The following is an 18,810-nucleotide window of genomic DNA, read 5'->3' as shown; positions in this document are numbered from 1 at the left end:
CTGCGATGGCAGCATCGCAAGTTTAGAATGCCAATCAGGAATGAGTCAATTTAACCATATTTAATGGGAAAGCACATGCCCTTTAGTACTCGATTACGAGTCGGCAACAATACTGCTGCCTGTTTCCCACTAGGCTGATGGGTGGAAACCTCGGTTTCCGCCCACCAGCCCAGCAGGAAACTCTCAATGGTTTTGGCGGGGGCGTACACAGTGAGGTGGCAACCTCCCCGTCGGAAGTTCGGCGGGCGGTTGTAACCGCCACCGAACTCCTAATGAGGCCCTTAGTCTTCAGTTGGCCCAGAGGTCATTCTTCCAAATAATTTTTGTCACATTTTTGCTTTTTACTTTGTGTCCCTGAATCTGATTGCCCAGCACATGTTAGTTAGTGCCAGTCGGTAGAGAGTCTGTAGAGATTTCCAAATCTTTGACTAACTTGATACAATTTAACCTGTTTCCATGTTGCTGAGGAGTGGTCTACGTGTACTCATTGACCACCAAGTTTTATTACCTTTGTTTTGTGTTGCATGTATAGCTTGCCTGGTTTGGTAATGTTGGTAAAGCTTTCTTTCTTTCAAAGACTTGGTCACACCGTGGTGGTCTTCTACCTCTATAGACTGTTTTTGAGAATTGTTTACATTAGCTTTTGTAGTAGTTTGTAAAAAACACTCCTGAAACTTTAATTCAGACTTGGTTTTCCACATTGGTCATACTCTAAATTGAAATGTGTTTTGTTTGACCTGTAAATGCTAACTCTCTCTTACCAGATGGGTGAAAGGTTGTCTACCTCGTCCAGCAATTGTTTTGATGGTACCAGTAAAACCAAAAATCTACAGTATCAAACCCAGGAGAGATTTCCTAAAATAATGAGTTTTGAAAGTATGACAATAATATTTAAATTTTTCATGCACAGTTTCGCAGTATTCACCATTTTAACTTCAGAAATCCAGTGCCTCAAACATTGCCTGCAGCTCACTCAGACCTGGATGTCCACAGTCTACCTTAAGCTCAACTTATCAAGACAGGACTCTTGTTATGTGTAGAATAACAAACAAGAAATAGTACGAGCCTGGCTCAATGAAATGAACCTTGATAACGTTGACCTCCAAAATTCATGCATTGTCAAGTCATTTTGATTCACCCAGGAAACCATCCTCACCCTCAAGGAAAACATTACCAAAAAAAAAAAAAGAGACAGCTTGGTATTTGCTCTCTGTGCTAAACAAAGCGAAATAATTTTTCCCTGAAAGAGATTTCAGAATTACTGTTCAAGCCCTTGCATTTTTGTGCTTCTGAGTGGAGGTGAATGCACTGCTCCAGGGCCTCCCAGACTTGATACTGGCACTCTTTAATTGTATTTTGTATATCCAGGGCCTGAAGAAATATGATCACATCATCCCAACTGGTTGGAACTCCATTGGCTCCCCTTACAGGCCCACCCCATCTTCAAACCTGCTTCATCATTTATAAAGCTATCACTACTAGCATCCCTCTTATCTTGCAGAGAACTTTGCCATCTGTGGTGGCTATCAGTGCACCCTCAGCCCAGAACACTACCAGACTGGAAACAAAAAATTGTTAAAAAAAATTTAAACACAAGCCTACTAGTTTTTTTTATTTATGCATCTAGGAGCTAAAGCAATATCCCTTTATTCATCAGGACTGACCCAACATTGCTTCAGTTTACGAAAGAGTTGAAGACACACTTCTTTAAAGAACACTACATCAGATTGCATTAACGGTCCACATACTAGCTGCCTCTCCTCTCGCTTCTTGGCTGTTAGCTTGCCTTCTACCATGTACAGCGCTTCCTTCCTTTTGGTTAGGCTTGTGCTATACAAGCAAAGTGGACAATGTAGAAGCAAATATGAATAATGCTCCACCACAGAAAGAAGAAATCGGCACTGCCATGCCCTCTCTCAAAAATGGAAAAATTCCAGCCAAGACATCCTGGATACAAAAATGTTCAAGGCAGAGCCTGAAACATCAGTCATGACTGTTTAACCACTGTTTACATCAATTTGGAACCAAGGCATCATCATCAATATTGCAAAGAAGGAGGCATTAACCAACTGTGAAACTGCCATGAAATCACCCTTCTGACAATCCCAAGTAAAACATTAGCGAAAGTTATACAGTGCATTTTTGATCCCATAGACAAGCCATTAAGAAAAGAACAGGATGAGCTCCAAAAAGTAGAAGGTGTGTTGATCAGTTCCTTCCTCTACATAATGTCATAAGAACAGTACACTGAGTGGCACAGTCAACTATACATCAACGTCATTGATTTTGAGAAAGCCCTTGACAGGATCCACCACAGCAGATAGTTCTGTTCATTGAGCGCTCTTATGATAATATTACCTGCAAGGTGGGAGATAGTGAATATAGCTTTGAGGTCAAAACTTGTGTGAGACAGGAATTTGAGATGTCAGCGTTGCTCTCCAACCTCCTCATTGACTGAGGGAGCGACAAACAACAGTAAACCAAGGCAGAGGCATCAGATGTTGCTTATTCCCCACACAGGAGGACCTTGACTACATGGATGACCCAGCCTTGCTCTCTCATACACACCAGTGTATGAGGAAAAGACATCACCTCAACATCTATGCACATCATCTATGCATACCAACACAAAGAAATTAGAAGTCATGCCACTCACCTTCCGAACCCCTTCACCAAAGTGTATGGAGATGACCGAGCCATAACTGAGGAGTTCACCTATTTAGACAGTACTATCAGACATGATGGAGGGACAGGTAGTGACATAAAGAGCAAACTGAAAAAAGGCCAGAAATGCCTTCAGGATGCTGAACAGTTTGTGGATTGTCATCTCAGTACAGCACCAACACCAAATAGGCTTTACCAGATCTGTGTTCTGACCACACTCTTGTATGGAACAGAATGCGGACTTATGATGAAAAGCATGGCCTTCCACACCACTAAACTGAGATGACTGCATTTTCTGGCCACAAACCATGTCCAACTAGGAACCTCTCACCAGTTACAAGCAAGAGAGCATGGACACCATCATTATGAGAAGAAGATAGAGATGTATGGGACACACTATCAGAAGAGAACAAGACTCCATCACAAGGACAGATCTCTACTAAACACCAGAAAGCAAACAGAAGAGAGGCAGTGGAAGGACCACATCGAGGCAAATTGTGGAAACAGAAATGAAGACCCTGAACCACAGCTGGGGTACTGTACAGACACTTGCCCAAGACAGACACAAGTGGAGGTCCTTTGTTGCTGTCCTACATGCCAGCTGGCATAATGGGCAGAAAGTAAGTTGTGATATACAAATAAATCTGTACTTTCTCACTTCAACTGGGTCATGTGGTAGTATTCGGCAGGCAAAAGCACATCCCTGCAAAGATCATCATCCTACCTGATGTTAACCACTGAAAGTTAATGACTGATTTCAATATTAATTTTTAAATGTACCTTGACAGTGCAGCTGCCCATCAACTTATTGTTTCTAAATCTTTAAAATATACATAGAGATGACTTTGGCTCCACCTAAAAGAGCCTTGTGTTTTTAGCACATGCTAAACTACAGGTCTTTAAACCATGCTGCAGGTCCCCCAGAGGGGGCACATAGAAATTCCTAGGGGGCGTGAGGCCTAGACCAAAAGGAGCACATAATCTATTCCAGAAAAAAGCAACCAAACATCATGATTAAACACAGTACTCTGTAATGTGGCAGCATAATATCAGTTTTATGCTCTATCCTGGCTGAGTAGGTGTCAAATGGGGTGTAGGAAATCCATCTTTTCCACATGGTCACCTCAGGTGTTTCACCTTTTTCACCTGTGTCATCATTTGCTGGACCCTATTTATGCTGGTTTCAGAACTCTGTGCACTTTCCCCCTGCTAACCAGAACTAAAGGGCATGTGCTTTCCCATTAAACATGGTTAAATTGACTCATTCCTGATTGGCACTCTAAGCTTGCATTTATGTTCCTAGTATATGGTGTACAAAGTGCAGCCATAACCTGGAAGTTAAATGCCACTGGCAGCACCCTTTATGCCATTCACTATAGTGGCAGCTACAAGCTTACTCTGTGTAGCCTGACAGGTTTATCTAAACCAATGGATGAGCTGTATTGATGCCTGGAGGGTCTGTCTTCATTACTAATTAAGAAATAGCATTTCTGATCAGTTTTGTCAATTTGAGAATTTATGACTAATGTAGTACACATATTTTAAAAAGAATACAAAAAGGTAATATTTAAATACAATTTATCTCTTTGATACTATCTAAGAAAAATGAGTACCATAATGTCATACTACAAAACATATTGTAGCCAGACCTTTCACTTATACCATATGGTGAATATAAGTTTACATTTAATATTCCACATCAGTCTTTCTTGAAGATAGCTCCACACCAGTCTACCCTAAAGATGTATGTATCTTCAAGGTGCTTATTAGTGAATTGAGGATTAGTAACTCTATGCTTACCTGTATATATTTACTTGTACAATATTTCAGTTGTCGAAGTTATGAATATGATATATTTGTAGTACTATATTAAAAACTCGATATTCTGGTACTATATCATCTCCACTATTGTGCAGTGTCCACAAATCTAAACAACAGGTTAGATTGGTCAACACTCCAGTTGTTGAAAGACCCTTCACCTTTAAAAACAAATCATGAGATTATCTGATTATCATCTTTCATTAGTTACAATGGAGAGTTCACGGGAGCAATTTAGCCTGCAGTGTGCTTTTTAGAGGTACAGATGTGAATGGATCACATCCAAATGAATGCACAATAAACGGGTGTACAAAAATAATATCCTGGATCTTTAGTGAAACTACAATCACCATATCCAATGCCTGCAGATAGGTTCAGATTGGTGAAAAGATTTTAGTACAAAATTCATGATATCCTAAGAAATGTGCTTCTTCGCTTAGGGTGGTGTCTTTAAACAAGCTAACTTTTTTTTTAAACCATATTTTATTGTGCCTTTAAGTTTTACTTGCAAATATACAGTCTTCGAGTGGTCTCGATTATTCAGTTACAAACAAGTCATATGGCTACAATGATTCTCAATTCAATGGTCATACATTATTAGAATTAACTTGGAACAACACTTTAACATCCCACCCATTTTCCCACCCCTATTCCCTCCCTAGCGAGCTCTATGATGTGTTTAAGGTTTCTTGGGTTCTGTGCATAACCAGACAATCTAAGGACAGAGTCCTCATGTGTGGATTGAGCTCCCCCTATGGAATATTCAGTTCTGGGTTTCGGCCTTCAAGGGGGATTTTGCTTGAGAGCTCTGGTGGCTCTTGAATGACATACAGCCAGGACACACTCAGAAAGGCATCAAAGATAAGGGGAAAAGAAAAAAAAGAAAGGATATAAACATATTCCATCTATGCATCCAGGATATGGAAGGACATTTCTGTATCCATCAGAACGTCTCCTTTGCTGCTCCAATTAGGAAAGCGCTAAAGATACAGCTCTGTAAACAACACCACATTGTAGTGAAGTAATTGCCCATTTCTACACTTAGAACCCATTTGCCCCTCCAATCTCATTGACTCAATCTTTACCCTTGACCCTGTACAATGCTTTGATGTACTGTTGTTAGGTTTGCGCTTCACAAATACCACATACAAAGTGCAACTCTGACAACATCAAGATTTTGGGTACACATACCTTTCACATTATTTCATAGCTTTGTTTACTGATCCAAAACTGTGATTTCTATAAACCTAGTAGCAGCCATTGTCTTCTGTAAGGAAACTTGGGGGGGGGGGGGGGCCAAAACAGCAAAATAATAATTTCTAGTTTCTATAGAATTCTACACTAATTCTTGATTTGATAGAAATTTGTCATACTTAGAGACCTAAGGGTTGAGCAGTAATTTCCCTGTCTGAACCCTGTATAAAGAGACCATGCTATTGCCCGCTGTGCAAGGTCTAAATGTGTTTTCCTACCTTTTAAAACCATATGCTCTTAATGATCAGTAATTTGACAGCGTATGGCATGGTTCCACAACGTGCTTCAAGAGGAGGAGCAGTTAGCATTTGTTAATGTCTTAGCTGAATTTCAGGCAAAGTTTAAGTTTGAAATTGGTAATTTCCAAACCAGGGAAAAATCAAAAGAACATAAAAACCTAACAACCTATACCTTACATCTGAATATATAACAACATGAACGTTTATCTAGACACAGTGGTTTTTAATCAAATGATCAAGTTTTCAATATAGGCCTGCATTTATAACAAATCCACAATAACTTGACTACCAAAATGTGGTAAGGTACATATATATGGAGTTAAGAACAGTAAATCTATACTTCCTTGCATATGCTTACCGTGACAGTATTTTGCTAGTATATATTCTGGAGTAAATATGTGTGGAGATGTGTGATAGAATATCAAAGTATCAAGATCAATACTATCAAAAGAGTGCTTTAGATACAGTGCCAGAATAATCATGGTTTAAGTGCGGCCATCCAGGGTACAGCTTGCTCCTCAGATCAAAACAGACTCCAGGGGTCACCACGGAGTAGCAGTGGCAAAGTGTAAGACTTTCCTGTTGAATGTGTGTATTTAGTGCCAGTTATGTTGGTGACTTTATTGAATTTTGCCAATTACATTGTGGTTTTGTGAAGAAACAAACTTGAATGCAAAAACATTGTCGCTCTCGGTGGAGTAGTCATTTATTATTACTATTATTGTTGTGTTTTTGAGAGCACGAAAATGAGAGTTGCAACAGTGACACGGAAACAAATATTTATGATGTTCCGAAATTAAAGAGTGAAGGAGAATGCAACAAGACTGATGCTGGTAAGTAGCCAAGATGTTGCTCTACAATGTAGACTGAATTTATGGAACTCTTGATTCAGTAACAGAGAGGTGTTATTACAATTATCTAGATGAAATATATGTCGTTTTCAGTAGGGGAGAGTTTTTAACCAGGACCACTCCTAACCTTCAACTCCAGCATCATGTATGCTGTTACATGTAAGATAATTATTGTCATGAAAGCAGAACTTTACGGGGTATGTCTATTTAAGTGCACACACACTTTACCTAGGTTAGCTAGAAGGCACATCAGTTACAATTTTGGGGTAGTGCAGTTTCAGTCTTAGCATAGCCCAGTGCAGATTATTTACTTACATGTGTAACCTAGATGCCAGTCTAACTTTGATAGAAGGCACATAAATTAACATTTTTACCCCACTTTCGGGCCTCTGTGTTTTGTAGTTTAGCTAATTACATAGATTACATATGTAATTTGGGCACTTATGTAGATAGAACACACACCAATGAATATTTTGGGTAGTGCTTTTGTCTTTCAGCTGACAAATGTTAGTGGAGAAGATGATGAGTTCAAAGAAATTGACCAGCCCTCAGATCTCCTTCTTTTTTTCTCTTTTGAACCAGCTATTTACCTTTTAGGGGCAACAGTTAATAACAATGATAGTGCTAGTAAAGCACCGATGTTTGCAATGTGTAATGGAAAGAATGCCCACCTTTTAGCTTCTTGGGTTCAAGCAACATTTTGAATAAAGTCACAATTTAAAGAATTATATTGAAAGCAATTGTGTGGCCGTCCTTCTATGTAAATATGCATATCACATCTCCTGTTTTGCCATTTTGGAGTATAAAAAACAAAAACAAATATTCTACAAGGGAGTTATGCCTTATGGGGAACTCAATTGAAGGCTTCCCGCATCACCCAGAAAGCCCCAAACTAATCCTTCCCACCAGATACAGAAATTGAAAATATCTGGTAATCAATGGGGTCGGGAAATATAGAATCCCTACTCATGGAGCTTCTCACATTCAGTGCGCAGCAGGAATCTGGAATTCACCTATGCCAGCTCTACACACTACTACTTTTTTGCAATTTTTAAAAAGGAGCTTAAAATACTCATCTTTTAAAGACACTTTGGTTGAGATTGAGAACTCCATGTATTATTCCTTTTTCTGAGATCCACCGCCCAATTCTTCAGATGACATATAGGTGGTTTGTACCTTGCATTGATCATCCTGATTTTTTTGATTGTTAATTGTTATTCGAAACTTAACTTTGATATTGTGTAAAACACTCTATTGCCATTGGGCCAGGTTTGAGCTACAGAAAACTGCACATACATGTACATTGTCTCTGTGTCTTTCCTACTGTGCATTGTTCACACCTGGCACACACTCATTCCCAGCTGGGCGAGAAAAAAACTTGCTATTAGGGTTTTCCCATTCCCAGTGTGTGTGTAAACTGCCCTGTCTTTGGGGACTTATGTAATACGTCAAATTTTAAAACTCCTTATTTAGGAGTCATTGTCTTCTAGGTTTGAGAAAACACAGCTATTCTCAAGATATTAACTTGAGGAATTATGGGGGCCTGGCCACGCAAGGTGGCTGATAGGACACGTCCTTGAGCGGCTCCCCAGAGGCCATGTATTATCCTGCATCATCCTGCCATACATAGCGATCTTACTGCCCAAACTTTAACCCTGCACTTAGAGGAGACCTGTTGGCGACCTGATGGGCTGTTTTGCGTGATCCGGTGACCTCCTGTGGTGAGAAGTAGCTGTGAAGTTTGGAGGATTGGCCGAGTGGCCTACTGGTTGGCCTGGCAGTGCCCAGAACAGGTGACTCGCTTGGAGCCATGACACTGCGGGGATGGGGGCTCGATCACAATAGGCAGCGAGGTACAGGTGCACCCATATGCTCCTTCACCCCTGCTTATCTCTCCTGGCCACCCGGCTGGGTGGACAGCTGCCAGGAGTGTGGTGAGCCAGGTGGTGGAGGCTCTCCGGGATTTAGAGACAGCCCTCCCACCAGATCCCATCAGGGATGAACAAGTCACCCCTGTGTTGCCGGCTATCCTGGGTGCCCATATTGCTTCACTTCGGAGGGCCCCTGTGATGAGGAACGAACAGGCCATGAGGAGGAGGTGTAGCATGGTGGTCTAGCTGTGGGCTGTTGGGCCTGAGCCGGACTGACTCCTGAGGAGCCAAGACAGAAAGGAAAGGGGCCTGACTCTGATTGTTCACCAGGTTTGGGTGCATCTACAGGCCCTTCAACGCTGCCTGGCACTCCTGCACCACCTGATTGCAATGGCATCAACTGGGGAGAGAGGCGGGTTCAACAGCAGGAGTGCCTCGAGAATCGAGGTGTCCCTTCCACCAGTGCCCATTTGGGCAGCACTTACAGTCAGCTCCGCAGAATAACATTGGGGACCGCAGGGGTGGGGAGGTAGGTGTCTGAGGAGAGCTGGGACCCATGCCACAGGGGTGCCCGGGGAGTGTCCCGCCCCTCAGGATGAGAGTGCCAGGCCTGGAAGAAGGGTGGGGATCCAAGAGCGACGCTTGCAAAGTTGGGTCTGGCGTTAAACACAGACAAATCCTGAGTGGAGCGGGTGATCAACTGCTGTGAGGGGACGACACTGAACAACTGGACCTTGATGTGGAGCCCTAGCTCTTAGGCTCTGCAAGAGTTGCTTACCTGCCCCACTTTTTTTGAACTGTCATTGTCCTGCATGAGAAGCTGAAGACCGCGGTTTGATTTATGGTGGAGGCGAACTGCAGCATGAGGGTCCAGGTGTCGGAGGACTGGATGGAGGTCACTCTGGACAGCATAGGTAACAACCTAGAACATACTGGCCAGCATGGAGGGGACTTGGGCCAAAGGGGTATAGCCAAGAGGGAGCGGCAACCCTTGTGCGCGATGGACGTACATCCTCCTGTGATATAGTGGGACTAGTCACCATCATGGATACAAGGGGAAGACCCACGTACCTGCGCAGGGGAACACTGATGAGCAATATGCTACACCGATGTCCGCCTCTCAAAGAGAATCACGACAGGGGGCTCTTGCTGCAACACAGCGCAGGCATCATCACAGGAGGCAGAAATCCAAGCAGACATCCTAGCAGCCATCCAGGGTTCCCGCATGGTATTGGAGGGGAACATAGAGGCTGTATCCATTGGGGTAAATCTTCTTTGCATGGACCTGTGGAAGGTGTCAGATAAGGCCTGCACCACAGAGGGGTCTATTACCAAACTTCAGTCAGAGACAACCATGTTGAAAAAGCAAGTGGCCACCCGTACCTCGAAGACAGGAGCCTTGATGCACGGGCTGAGGATGCAGAGGGAAGATTATGCTGCAGCAATGTACGCCTGCTGGGGCTTTCCGAGCAGACGTAATGAGGTGTAGCAGAAAGGTTTGTGGAGAACTGGATCTGTGACACATTGAATCCCACCGGCCTGTCACTAATTTTTGCTGTTGAGAGAGAGCACCGGGCACTGATGGCGCTCCTGAGACCAAGTGCCCCGCTGTGTGCCATTATACCAAGAATCCTCAACTTCAAAGATTGAGACGGTATACTTTGTGCATCCCGTGAAACAGATAACGGCCATTACGAACTGCAGATAGTGCAGGGTCATCACAAATCCCTTTTGGAGGGAAAGAGGAAGCTGAAGGCAATTGGTCTCCAATACCCCACTAGATTGCTGGTGATTTCGGATGGCATGTTTCACTTCTTTGACACACCTGAGGACATCCGGTGGTGGTTGGAGATTGGGATAAAGTACCTTGGGAAAAAGGGGGATCCTGGAGAACTTGAAAGTACGGTGGGGTGGGACCACACTGTCTATATGACTGGAGGGTAAGGGATATGTCTGCACACAGGTCTGGTTGGGAGTGTGGAAGCCAAGACTCCCCGTGGATCATCATTCAGAGTGATGGCAGTGGCTGCCTCTGCAGTGAAGGTGGGCCCCAGGGGTGCCTTGACCAACCCAACGATAGACATGGAGATACCTGACATTCCAGAAGGCACAAGAAGGGACTTGATTATCCTTGATTATCCTGGGTCTTCCTTGTGGGGGTGGATGTATGCAAGGCCAAAAGGAACTTTATTCTGTATACTGTGTAGCATTGCTGCGGGACATACTAATATCATAAAACGGGGGGACAGGGGAGCTCTTTCTAGGTGAAGTAGTAGGCTTGTTCTGGGGAGGCAGATTTAGGCTGCAGGTCCTGACGGCAAGACATAAAATGGGCGAACACACTTTTGTGTAGTGGTTTGTCCGGCGTAGGGGCGTGGTATTCAGTTGTTGTTCATTTTAACCCCTAGTTCCTGTGGGGGTTTGGTTCACTGTTACAATGCATGTGTAAGTGCAGGGATCAAAGTTCCCCTTGTGTGACACTTATGTCGGTCTCCCTCCCAATGAGTGAACAGTCTGGATCCAGGTGGGGGTCACACATGTTTCATGACTCACAGTACCAATATCATCACCTGGAATGTCAGTGGGTTGAAGGGTTACACAGAAAGATACAAAGTCCATTCATACCTCCGGCGCAACTGGGTCCAAATAGCCTGTTTGCAGGAGACCAACTAATGGGTAATGGGTAATGAAGCTCAGAAGTTAGCAAAAAAATAGAAAGGACAGCTCTACTCAGTGACCTACTCTCCACATGCTAGGGGGATGGTGATTCAGATTGTGCCTAGGGTGCCGTTCTGCCATGTATTCAGTGAGGCAGAGGTGGAGGGACACTATGTTCCCCTGCAGGGCACGTCAGACAGTAGAGACATCACTATTCAGAAGACTTACAGCCCCATTGTTGATGATGGGAAGTTTTATGGGACAATGCAAGAGCTGCTCGAGGGCAGTATAGGATCTCCAAAAGTGTGGGATGGTGACTTTAATTGCATTCTAGATGGGAACTAGGACCAGCATTCACCATGACTGGGAACTAAGCCCAAAATGACAGAGTCCCTTGCCAGGTCATGCAAAAGTTGGGGTTTCTCGACTGCTGGTATACTCTTCAACCTTGAAAAACAATTCATATAGTTGACTGGACCGACTCCTTATTGAAGGGGTGGACCCAGGGGCGCTGCGGACAGTTGGCCATCTGGACAGTTTTCTCTCGGACCATGCGCCGGTACTGCACCATTTACTATGGGGGGGATATGTCCGTGCCATCTGGTGTTGGCATATGCCTCCTTACCTCCTGACAGATGTAGCTTGTAGGGAGACAACAGGAACCTCACTCCAGGAATACTTGGAGAACAACTGGGGTACTACCATCGCCAGAGCTACTGAGTGGGAAGCCCTTAAGGCAGTCATATGGGGAGTCTGCATAGGGAGCACCTGCTGAATCCGGAGACACCTAATAGCGGATGTCGGGGTCCGGGAACAGCGACTGGGGGATCTTCATAAAGATAACGTGGATTCAGCACCTGTGCATGGAGGAGTGATAAGTACACAGCGCTGCCTGCAAGAACTGTGGGGAGCCCTAGCCAGGCACACTTTTACATCTTACCAACAAAGCCTGCACAGAGAGGGTGATAAATCAGTCCTGCTTCTGGCCTGGATACTGAAACATGAATGAGAGGTCATACCCATTCTGAGGTTTTGGATCCCCAACAGATAATTCGTAATGAACCGGCATGACATCCTGACAGCCCTCGCAACAGTGGCAGCTACAGGCCTACTCTGTGTAGCCTGACAGATTTATCTAAACCAATGGATGGGCTGTATTGATGCCTGGAGAGTCTGTCTTCATTACTAATTAAGAAATAGCATTTCTGATCAGTTTTGACAATTTGACAATTTATGACTAATGTAGCACACATATTTTAAAAAGAATACAAAAAGGTAATATTTAAATAAAATATATCTATGTGATTCTATCTAAGACAATTGAGTACCATAATGTCATACTACAAAACATATTGTAGCCAGACTTTTGACTTATAACATATGGTGAATGTAAGTTTACATTTAATATTCCACATCAGTCTCTCTTGAAGATAACTCCACATCAGCCTACCCTAAAGAGGTATGCATCTTCAAGATGCATATTAGTGAACTGATGAACAGTAAATCTATGCTTACCTGTATATATTTACTTGTACAATATTTCAGTTGTCAACTTCTGAATATGATACATTTGTAGTACTATATTAAAAACTCGATATTCTAGTACTATTCGATCTCCACTATTGTGCAGTGTCCACAGACCTAAACAACAGGTTAGATTGGTCAACACTCCAGTTGTTGAAAGACCCTTCACCTTTAAAAACAAATCAGGAGATCATCTGATTGTCATCTTTGATTAGTTACAAGGGAGAATTCATGGGAGCAATTTAGCCTGCAGTTTGCTTTATAAAGGTACAGATGTGCATGGATCACAACCAAATGAATGCACAATAAATGGGTGTACAAAAATAATATCCTGGATCTCTAGTGAAACTACAATCGCCATATCCAATGCCTGCAGATAGGTTCAGACTGGAGAAAAGATTTTAGTACAAAATTCATGATACCTTAAGAAATGTGTTTCTTCGCTTAGGGCGGTGTCTTTAAACAAGCTAACTTTAGGGCAGGTCTCAAGTTATTGGACACCATTATCTAACAGGATGTTTAGAATGGCCACAAAATATGCAAATGATCTTTATTGACATTTGTTATATCTAGATTTGTCCCATAGATATAAAAAAGGCTGAATGAACTTCACTGTTCAGTGAATCTATTAACCCAAACGACAGGATTTATTTCCGGTTTGGCGAAGTGGCACATCTACAAAAAACTGTCTTCCGTGTTTGCGGTGCCATTGACATCAGTGCTCTCTTGATACAGTCAACAGGACTTCCAATACCTTTTGGCGGATCTTGTCATCCATCAAATTCTAAAAAGTTCCCAAGTGTTTTAGGAAGTGTAGTGACAAGTTCTTAACTTACTTTAAAATTTAAACAGGAGAACCTTGTTGGGCAAACTGCTCTTGTTAAGGACTCAAAGAAGAATGTCCTATTAATATTTACATTAAATGTGTTTATATGCCCGTTTAAAAGTTATGATGAGCTGGATTGAAATAATTAATGTAGCCACTGAGCAGTAATTGAGACATGTATCAGTGAAATCCATAAAACTGTTTACAAAATTGGCATGTAAGTAGAATTTGAGGCCAATGTTCCAGCATTTCTGAAGACTCTGGTGGCTCTTGAATGACCTACAGCCAGGACACCATCAGAAAGGCATGAAAGATAAGGGGAAAAGAAGAAAAAGAACGGATATAAACATACTCCATCTATTCATCCAGAATATGGAAGGGCATTTCTGTATCCATCAGAGCGTCTCCTTTGCTGCTCCAATTAGGAAAGCGCTAGAGATACAGCTCTGTAAACAACACCACATTGCAGCGAAGTAACTGTCCATTTCTACACTTAGAACCCATATGCCCCTCCAATCTTATTGACTCAATCTTTACCTTTGACCTTGAACAATGCTATGATGTATTGTTGCTAGGTTTGTGCTTGACAAATACCACATACAAAGTGCAAGCCTTACAACATCAAGATTTTGGGTACACATACCTTTCACATTATTTCATAGCTTTGTTTACTGATCCAAAACTGTGATTTCTATAAAGCTAGTAGCAGCCATTATCTTCTGAAGGGAAACTGGCGGGGGGGGGGGGACAAAACAGCAAAATAATAATTTCTAATTTCTATAGAATTCTACAAATATTCTTGAATGATAGAAATTTGTCATACTTAGAGACCTAAGGGTTAAGCAGTAATTTCCCTGTCTGAACTCTGTATAGAGAGACCATGCTACTGCCGGCTGTGCAGGGTCTAAATGTGGTTTACTACCTTTTAAGACCATATGCTCTTAATGGTCAGTAATTTGACAGCTTATGGCATGGTTCCACAACGTGCTTCAACAGGAGGAGCAGTTAGCTTTTGTTAATGTCTTAGTTGAATTTCTGGCAAAGTTTAAGTTTGAAATTAGTAATTTCTAAACCAGGGAAGAATCAAAACAACATAAAAACCTAACAACCTATACCTTACATCTCACTATATAACACCATGAACGTTTGTCCAGACACAGTGGTGTTTAATCAGCTTATCAAGTTTTTAATATTGGCCTGCACTTATAACAAATCCACAATAACTCGACTACCAAAATGTGGCATGGTACATATATATGGAGTTAAGAACAGTAAATCTATACTTCCTTGAATATGCTTACTGTGACGGTATTTTGCTAGTCAATATTCTGGAGTAAATATATGTGAAGATGTGTAATAGTTTTGACCTTGATACTTTGATATTCTATCAAAAGAGTGCTTTAGATACAGTGCCAGAATAATCATGGTTTAAGTGGAGCCATCCAGGGTACAGCTTGCTCCCCAGATCAAAACAGACTCCAGGGGTCACCACGGAGTAGCAGTGGCAAAGTGTAAGACTTTCCTGTTGAATGTGTGTATTTAGTGCCAGCTATGTTGGTGAATTTATTTAATTGTGCAAATTAAATTGTGCAACATATCCCCGTTGTTGTGGTTTTGTGGAAAACAATTTGAATGCAAGAACATTGTAGCTCTGGGTGGAGTAGTCATTTATTATTACTATTATTGTTGTGTTTTTGAGAGCAAGAAAATGAGAGTTGCAACAGTGACACGGAAACAAATATTTATGATGTTCCGAAATTAAAGAGTGAAGGAGAATGCAACAAGACTGATGCTGGTAAGTAGCCAAGATATTGCTCTACAATGTAGACTGAATTTATGGAACTCTTGATTCAGTAACAGAGAGGTGTTATTACAATTATCTAAATGAAATATATTTTAGTTTTTAGCAGAGGAGAGTTTTTAACCAGGACCACTCCTAACCTTCAACTCCAGCATCATGAATGCTGTTACATGTAAGATAATTATTGTTATGAAATCAGAACTTTACGGGGTATGTCTATTTAAGCGCACACACACTTTACCTAGGTTTTCACGTTGTGCAGGTTCAGTCTTGGCATAGCCCAGGGCAGATTAGTTACTTACATGTGTAACCTAGATGCCAGTCTAACTTTGATAAATGGGTTGACTATGTTAACTAGAAAGTACATAAATTAACATTTTTACACCAGTTTCGGGCCTCTGTGTTTCTCAGTTCATCTAATTACATAGATTACATATGTAATTTGGGCACTTATGCACATAAAACGCACACCAATTACTATTTTGGGTAGTGCTTTTGTCTTTCAGCTGACAAATGTTAGTGGAGAAGATGCTGAGTTCAATGAAATTGACCATCCCTCAGTTCTTTTTTTCTCTTTTGAACCAGCTATTTACCTTTTAAAAGCAACAGTTTCTAACAATGATAGCGCTAATAAAGCTCAAAAGTTTGTAATGTGTAATGGAAAGAATGCCCATCTTTTAGCTTCTTAGATTCAAGCAACATTTTGAATAAAGTCACAATTTAAAGAATTATATTGAAAGCTAATGTGTGGCCGTCCTTCTCTGTAAATATGCATAACCACATTTCCTGTTTTGCCATTTTGGGGAATAAAAAACAAAACCACGAGTATAGGATCTCCAAAAGTGTGGGATGGTGACTTTAATTGCATTCTAGATGGGAACAAGGACCAGCATCCACCACGACTGGGAACGAAGCCCAAAATGACAGAGTCCCTTGCCCAGTTCATGCAAAATTCGGGGTTTCTCGACTGCTGGTATACTCTTCAACTGCAGCAGAAGGAGTATACATGTTACTCCTTGACACACAATTCATATAGCTGCCAGGACCGACTCCTTATTGCAGGGGTGGACCCTGGGGCGCTGCGGACAGTTGGCGATCTGGGGAGGTTTCTCTCAGATCATGCGCTGGTACTGCTCGATTTACAATGACGGGGTATGTCCGGGACATCTTGTATTTGCATATGCCTCATTACCTCCTGACAGATGTAGCTTGTAGGGAGACACCAGGAACCTCACTCAAGGAATACGTGGAGAACAAATGGGGTACTACCATCTCCAGAGCTACTAAGTGGGAAGCCCTTAAGGCAGTCATATGGGGAGTCTGCATAGGGAGCACCTGCAGGGTCCAGAGACAACTAATAGCAGATGTTGGGGTCTGGGAACGGAGACTGGGGGATCTTCATAAAGATGACGTGGAATCGGCACCTGTGCGTGGAGGAGTGATAAGTATGCAGCGTTCCCTGCAAGAATTGTGGGGAGCCCTAGCCAGGTAAACTTTTACATCTTACTGACAACGCCTGCACAGAGAGGGTGATAAATCAGTCTTGCTTCTAGCCTGGATACTCAAACGTGAATGAGAGGCCATACCCATTCTGCGGTGTTGGATCGCTAACGGACAATCGGTAATGAACCAGCATGACATCCTGACAGCCCTTGTAACGAACATCTGGGACGTTTATTGTGCCGGCGACAAAAACCGGGCAAACATGACGGAGGTGTTCCTTGCAGGGATAGACCTGCATCGCCTCTCACCTGACAGTGTGCGCTATCTGGAAGAGGCCCTTACACTGGAGGAGCTCAGATCTGTCCTGTGGGAGATGAATAGGGCCAAGGACCCTGGGGGGGGGATGGTTTCCCTGCTGAGTTCTACCAGGCCTACTCCACAGCGCTCGCGGAGAAACTCCTGGAGGTTTTTTCAGAAGCAAAGAAAGTCGGGACCCAGACCTCTACCATGCACAAGGGCATCATATGCCTCATGTTAAAGCTGGGAGGAGACCCTGAGGACCCCTCCTCTTACAGACCAATCGCCATGATCGACTCCAATGTTAATGTTCTTTGCAAATTGCTGGTGAAGAGCTTGCCGGGAGTAGTGCGTGACCTGGTTCACGAGAACCAGTGTGGGTTTATGCCCGTGCAGAGCACTGCTCTGGCGCCAGCTTTAGGGCAGTTACACTGGTGCAGCCTTACTGGGCTCTGACCTGGAGGGAGGTCTCTGACCTCAGGGGTTGGTGGACACAGTGTTTAACAATAACTAAAGATTTAAAAGTACCTGCTGCAGAGTTCCTTGTACGTCCAGCTTTCAGGCAGCAATAAAAATGTCAAAACAACTCTTGTGATTAATGTTCCTGCTAGAGAGAGAGATTGGAGTTTTGTCTAGAGGCAGCTTTGATTCGCCATAAAGTAGTGCAGAGTGTTAAATATGCCTACTGCAAAGTTCAGAACTATATTTTATGTGGATAGCTGAATGGATTTGTAAAACTAGCCTTAAGTATGTGCTTTAAAACAAGTGAAACACATGTGAGAGAGGAGCTATGGAGAGATGAGGGGCACTATTGCCAGGTAGTAGTGAGGGAATCCGAGGAGGATCACATGGGAGAGGGGGTGCCAAAAATTATTGTTGCACTGGTGTAGGAAGTTGGCTCTGTATGCACTATTTCAAAGTAAGGAATAGTATGTACAGAGTCCAAGGGTTCCCCTTAGAGGTAAGATAGTGGCAAAAAGAGATAATACTAATGCTCTATTTTGTGGTAGTGTGGTCGAGCAGTAGGCTTATCAAAGGAGTAGTGTTAAGCATTTGTTGTACATACACACAGGCAATAAATGAGGAACACACACTCAGAGACAATTCCAGGCCAATAGGTTTTTGTATAGAAACAATATCTTTTCTTAGTTTATTTTAAGAACCACAGGTTCAAATTTTACATGTAATACTTTGCATGAAAGGTATTGCAGGTAAGTACTTTAGGAACTTTGAATAATCACAATAGCATATATACTTTTCAAATAAAACACATATAGCTATTTTAAAACTAGACAGTGCAATTTTCACAGTTCCTAGGGGAGGTAAGTAATTGTTAGTTCTTGCAGGTAAGTAAACCACCTACGGGGTTCAAGTTTGGGTCCAAGGTAGCCCACCGTTGGGGGTTCAGAGCAACCCCAAAGTTACCACACCAGCAGCTCAGGGCCGGTCAGGTGCAGAGTTCAAAGTGGTGCCCAAAACGCATAGGCTTCAATGGAGAAGGGGGTGCCCCGGTTCCAGTCTGCCAGCAGGTAAGTACCTGCGTCTTCGGAGGGCAGACCAGGGG

General features: G+C 42.7%; 1 protein-coding gene and 1 long non-coding RNA gene across 10 annotated transcripts in view; one reads left to right on the top strand and one right to left on the bottom strand.

The window, feature by feature from the left end:
- LOC138245917 (uncharacterized) overlaps positions 1 to 18,810 on the bottom strand; it is a 153,286-nt gene that overhangs the window by 4,272 nt on the left and 130,204 nt on the right. The window lies entirely within an intron of this gene.
- The window catches only part of LOC138245916 (uncharacterized), a 191,189-nt gene that overhangs the window by 157,258 nt on the left and 15,121 nt on the right, over positions 1 to 18,810 (top strand). For 7 of the 8 annotated variants that reach the window (XM_069199962.1, XM_069199968.1, XM_069199967.1 and 4 more), the window contains 2 exons: positions 6,713 to 6,808; positions 15,405 to 15,500. In XM_069199962.1, coding sequence (XP_069056063.1) covers positions 6,713 to 6,808; positions 15,405 to 15,500 — 192 coding nt within the window. The remainder of the gene's footprint in view (positions 1 to 6,712; positions 6,809 to 15,404; positions 15,501 to 18,810) is intronic. The other variant, XM_069199963.1, reaches the window with a different exon arrangement.

Source organism: Pleurodeles waltl, chromosome 7 (assembly GCF_031143425.1).
Source record: "Pleurodeles waltl isolate 20211129_DDA chromosome 7, aPleWal1.hap1.20221129, whole genome shotgun sequence".
Classification (NCBI taxonomy): Eukaryota; Metazoa; Chordata; class Amphibia; order Caudata; family Salamandridae; genus Pleurodeles; species Pleurodeles waltl.
Note: the sequence above shows the minus strand (reverse complement) of the source record. Positions and strands in the feature narration are given on the sequence as shown.